The sequence below is a fragment of the Seriola lalandi genome, unplaced genomic scaffold (assembly GCF_002814215.2).
Source record: "Seriola lalandi dorsalis isolate HSWRI2012SDOR001 ecotype SW California unplaced genomic scaffold, Sedor1 jcf7180002054581, whole genome shotgun sequence".
Classification (NCBI taxonomy): Eukaryota; Metazoa; Chordata; class Actinopteri; order Carangiformes; family Carangidae; genus Seriola; species Seriola lalandi.
The window spans coordinates 476,467-482,269 of NW_019525134.1; the positions used below are offsets into that span (position 1 = coordinate 476,467).

The 5,803-nt window shown below is 39.5% G+C and overlaps 1 protein-coding gene across 3 annotated transcripts in view; it reads left to right on the top strand.

Moving 5' to 3' along the window:
• The window catches only part of LOC111663941 (seizure protein 6 homolog), an 84,948-nt gene extending 79,680 nt beyond the window's left edge, over positions 1–5,268 (top strand). Inside the window, exons 12-18 of one of the 3 annotated variants that reach the window (XM_023418351.2) lie at positions 673–864; positions 1,395–1,589; positions 1,781–1,819; positions 1,914–2,022; positions 2,106–2,202; positions 2,997–3,068; positions 4,132–5,268. In XM_023418351.2, coding sequence (XP_023274119.1) covers positions 673–864; positions 1,395–1,589; positions 1,781–1,819; positions 1,914–2,022; positions 2,106–2,202; positions 2,997–3,023 — 659 coding nt within the window. In that variant the 3' untranslated portion in view covers positions 3,024–3,068; positions 4,132–5,268. Of the gene's footprint in view, positions 1–672; positions 865–1,394; positions 1,590–1,780; positions 1,820–1,913; positions 2,023–2,105 lie in introns of all 3 variants that reach the window. The other 2 variants (XM_023418350.2, XM_023418349.2) reach the window with 2 other exon arrangements.
• Positions 5,269–5,803: the final 535 nt, after the last annotated feature.

Below are 5,803 nucleotides of genomic sequence, written 5' to 3' on the forward strand. Positions count from 1 at the left end.
CTTGCGACAGACTAACCTTACACCCTGACAGAATGTGCTTTAAAGTTGTAGTACCTGAACACAATGAACATAGTGCATATTCAAAGCAGATTGGAACTGGATAGAGACTGATGATCCAGGGAAATAAAGACTTCACAGTAGTAAGCACTGACTCAAAGGTGGGTCATATTTCAGTCCGATCCCAGTTAGAAGCCAGTTTCAAGCCCCTATAAACTGTAGTGTTTGTCACATTGTGACTTTCTCTTTAGCTGTGTAATACTACGCACTGGTATTTGGCCGTGACCTTCTTTAGCTGCAGTGGCTGCTACTGTAATGTGTGCACCTGGAGAGGACGACTGCATAGGTGATGTCACGTCAGTCAATGTTGGTGGAGTTGGAGAGAAGTGAGCTCACCAGACCTCTGTAGCCGGCTCCTCTTCTCTGCTTGAGGCTACTGGCTAGCGGCTACATTAGCTACATTTTCACAGTGAATAGTCCTTCAGTATCTCGAGTGGCATTAACACAGGTGTATCAGGTACCTGTAGGGAATTTACCTGGTTCGTTTATACATGTCATTTATCATAGAAAATTAATATAATAACAATAATGTAAAAAAAATGTATTTTACTCTAGCACACTACTAATGGCAGAGATGACAAATGATGATCATCCTTTGTTTTTGTGATTCACCAGTTATGACGTGTCACGACCCTGGAAACGTGGAGCACAGTCGCAAGGTGATGACAGGCAGCCGCTTCGCTGTCGGATCCACCGTGCAGTTCATCTGTAACAAAGGCTACATCCTGTCCGGCAGCGGCCTCCTCACCTGCTACAACCGAGACTCAGCCACGCCCAAGTGGAGCGAGAGGCTGCCCAAGTGTGTCCGTAAGTCGCACAGGTCACACTCACGTGCACATACTCTTGCACACATCCACACTGTGAGTTATTGTTGTGCTAATTTTGTTTTATTTGTTGACAAACTATCAGAAATGCAGATACACTGAATTATTTATGTTTCACCTTATAAAGTTAAAAACACAAAATCTCACCCTCAAAATGTTGCATGAATGAAACTCAACAAATACAAGTGATTTGCTCATTTCAGAGCAACAACAAACACATGAAGCATGTCTGTGTTTTTAAACTTGATTCCATTCACCGTACACTTCATGTGAAGTTCTGTCAGACCGCTGGATCATTTGTGATTTGTCACTTAGGAACATTTGTCTAATTCAATGTATTTTTGGTGACTTGCAAAACAAGTAAAAACAAAATCTTCCCTTTTCATGTCTCAGTTAATGTGTTTGTTGCCTTTTCTACGTGTGTTCATCTGCGTGTATCTCATTGTTTCTATTGTTAAAAAAAGATGCATCAGAATCATTTTGTGAGAATAAAGACGTCGTTCTTCCTCTCAGCTGAAAAGTACGAGCCGTGCAGGAACCCTGGTGCTGCCTCCACCAGCGTGCAGAGCTCTGAAAAGGCCTTTTACCAAGCAGGAGAGACGCTGACCTTCTCCTGCCACTCAGGCTACGAGCTGCAGGGAGAGGCCACCATCTACTGCGTCCCTGGACACCCATCACAGTGGAACAGCACTCCCCCCGCCTGCAGAGGTGAACCACATCCACACAACTGTCACAACATTAGTGAATACAGTGTGTCCTACACTATATAATGCATATTGATTTTCTTGCTGTTTGTGAATGTAAAGCCTTTGTACTTATTTTATGTACCAGTGTAATACGTGCACTGTGTTCTCTGTCTTACAACTCTGGGCCAAATACTCCCTCGTGTGTCTTTGTAGCATCCTCCACCCAGTATGTGAACGAACGCAGGCTGGATGGTGAGCCATGTTTTCAAACAATTCAGTATTAGTGTATTTTTTTATTGTGAATATTTCACAGAAATAATACCTGTTCTTGTGTTTTTCCTTCAAGTTGTTAATCTGGATTATGGCATGGAGGGAACCAATATTGCCCTTGCAGTTTTTGTTCCAACTGCAATCATCCTGGTGGTTGTCCTCGGGATTTATGTCTACTTCTCAAAGTAAGTCACAACTTAAAACTTCCTTTAATTTCATTTGAAATCAAATGACCCTTTACAGGACTGTTCCTCTTTCCTTTACTCAGGCTACAAGGGAAGTCTATCAGAATGCCGACATCCTCGCCACCGTATGACAACATGACGGAAGAGTCGGCTTTCGACAACCCGATATATGAGAGTGGAGTAAGTACAGATGTCATGAGCATGCAAGACGTGGATTCACAGAACACCAGTGTGCTGTCCTGATCCTTTCCCATCTGGCCGTCACCCTGTCGTCATCTCATGTTTCACCAGCAGAGGGCCTCATCTCTCCTCACCATTCCCTCATCAGTAAGAGCTAGTGGTGTGAGCCGATGATGTTGCTCATAAGAATATAAAGACAGACACTTTCCCCTCACCCTGCTCTGAGGTTTACATCCTGGATTTCCATTCTTCATCCAGGAGTGACAGTAACACGTCAGCCTTACATTCTGTCGCTCACCTTGTGGTATGTTGTCCCTTACCCATGTCCTATGCATGTATTCTGTTGAATGCTGCATTCACACCAGGTGGGTGAATGAACATTTTCGAAACTGCTCTGCGCAAATGAAACTAGTTTATTTGAAAAAAAAGACAGTATTATTGATTCATAGACATTTTTCATTTGTTCATCTTCCTCACGTCTATCAAAGGTGGAGGATCAAAGCAGGCTCCACTTTGTCAGAGTGGGCCAATCACAGTAATAGATATTTTACTTTGAAAAAGCTATTCAGTCATTTTAAACTTTTACTCTATCTTCCTTCCTTGTTTCCAACGCACTGATAAATCACAACACTATATATATAGAGTAGATCTATAAGATCCTATGATATAGTCATAGGCTGCTGTGTGACTTGTGATGACTATATGGATATAAGTTTCCTATTGTTCATAATTCTTTTCATGTGCTGGTCTCACTTGTGACCGGCACGTCCTGCTCTTTCTCCCTGCTCCTTCAGCACTGGCAGACTCACTCTAGATACTAAACACAGTCAGTCTGTCCACTCTGGCTCCACGGCAGAACAACTGAGGTGAGATCTCCGTCTGACGCTGAGAGCACATCCCTCTCACTGTCCCCTGACCCGCAGCCACACATTTCTGACTACCTCTCCCAACCTGAAGCACATTCTGATCAGGCTTCAATCGCCACTTTGTAGGTATAACGTATTTAGGAATATGTTTCTGATGCAGATCCAGTCTGAACCTACATCTCTGCATTTACATACAACCAGAACCACTGGCTGATGAGACATGTGACCTATTGATGAATTCAAATCCTGTTTCTTTACACCTAAAATAATTTATAGAGGATGAAAAATATGACTTTTTCAAACAAGTTTTGAAGCCACTGCTCTCCCTCCCTATGCCCCTGCCATCCCAACATTTCAATAAAGCTGATAATGATGTGCTGTCATGCCCAAATAACAATTGTATGTAAGTTTGTGTCACATACACACTGGTCATATTTTGTTAACGGCGTCTTTTGCAGCACCTTACTTTAGGGTATGTAACTGATTACTGTGTTTGATCCAGAAACTGAAGTTAAAACATATATCAAGATGAATTAATCTAGAAAAGATAAGGAATAATTGGGATAAAGAATTGTTGGAAAAAGACTATTTTGAAACTGCAGTTAATTTATATACAGTATTTACAAATTACAAATATTATTATTAGTCAATCACTTCTTTATGATAATAAATAGTGAAAATGAATACCTGTCCACCCTAAAGTAAAGTAAAAGCATATCCAACAATATCTAATCATATTGTTTCTGTTTTTGTCATGTTCATACTTAATGGTTGCGATTGTAGTCTATATTTTCTAATAAAGTATTTTATAGTAAATCATCTGGTAACTACGAATATACCTGTATTATAAAGATCTTCTCTCTTCATTTAAATGCACAGAGGTCGTTTTATGTCAAACCACTGAAATAGAAAACATTTATTGAGTGTTTGTTGTAATATTGAACAGTTATTTTTATTGTATTGTAAATGAAGAACTCATAAGTTCTGCTTTTAAAATGTTTATTTCCACTTGACAAATTGTCCCATCCTTGTTTTAACTGGTGTGTTTGTCTGGTCTTTACAGGACAAATGAAAAAGATTTAAGAGGTGTCTGTTTAGAGACCTTAAAGCAAGAATTGCTCAAGCTTTGCCTTTTGGGACCCTCTCTGCACTGCTCATCTTTCCTCCGACTTTTCTTTTTACTGTTCCTAAATGTTTTTTTCTTTCCATTTCCCTTCACATTGATTATTATTGTAAATAAGTCCTTCTTTTCACAGTCAAACCTGTGAATCTGTGGGTCACCATGGTGATATTTTTATAAAGTAAATTGCTGATGACCGTTGGTGATTGTATGTTTCTGAGTACTTTTTGAGGCCCCCAGCAAGTAGCAGTTAGAGATGGAGGGAGGTTGTGCTTTGATTGTTGAGATCTGTTGGATACATTTCCCCATTACCCAGGATTCTTTGGAAAATTTGCCATCATAACTTTTTTTTGTGTGTGTATGGGTCTGCTCTTTGTAAATAAACTGCCTGTCCAATATGAGTGCCTCACGAATGACTATAACCTGAGAAATCACATGTGGAAATGTTTGTAAATCTTTCATTCAACTATTATTTTGTATTTGTAGGCCTGACCTTCTTAGCACTCAGACTGTGCTCCGGCTTTTCCATCACACGGTTTATCTTCATCAAACAATACCAAATGATGCCGGATATTTTCCTACTAGCTGAAGAGTGGTTCCCACTGCATATAGCCTCAGAGGATTCATGTTCTTATATGGGACCCATCAGCTATGCATAACTTTGTTCCTATGTCACACTGTCAAGTCTGCCTCAAAGAATAAGTAGCAACTAGTTCATTTGTGTATGTTCCAAAATGTGGTTGCACCACAACATGAGCAGACCGTGAGATAAAGCTCAGCGAAATCCAGTGATAACAAAAAAACTTCAGATTGATTCCTGTGTTACAAATCAACACAATGTGGATTTATTTTCTGATGTTGTAAAATAAATCCTTAGGTAACAGACTGGGTTTTTATTCTGTGTCACATTGTTGTGGTGCATCTGCTTGTGTTAAATTTGTAGATAGACCTCATATCCTTTGTGCATATCCTTTACAATCTAACAAATATTTCTTTCAGCATCACCGCTGGTGAAACCAAATCACCTTCAAATATCTATAATCCTCTGATTAATAATAAAATTAATTGTTGTTTAAAGTATCGTTGTGTTCAATTGATATACATTCATATTTGACATACTTTTTGGTCAGGACATTTTAATAGAACAGAGCCATAATTATTATTATTATTATTATTACCTTTCCTACTATGACAAGTCAAAATATACCATAGATTTCTATCCCAGGCTAACTGCAGTAGACTCTCAAATACTCAGAATACTTGATCAAGCAGAAGTAGCAGCAATGACACTGAGACTGTATGAATTTAATCAGTATCTGATAAGTTGTTAAACCAATTACCACTGTGTAGAAAACACATTCATATTCAAATGAAACCTGTAGAAAATCTTGTATGAGCAATATAGGAGAGGGGACAGCAAAAATAAATTTGTTATACAATCATTTACCTCTAGATGGCAGCATGACAACAGGCAGCCATCACTCTGAGGCCTACATACATATTCTTAAGTATATTTTTTGGGGCTTTTTATGCCTTTATGATAGCACAGTAGAGAGAGACAGGAAATGGGGAGGCAGAGAGAGGGGGAACGACATGCAGTAAAGGGGCGTCCGAT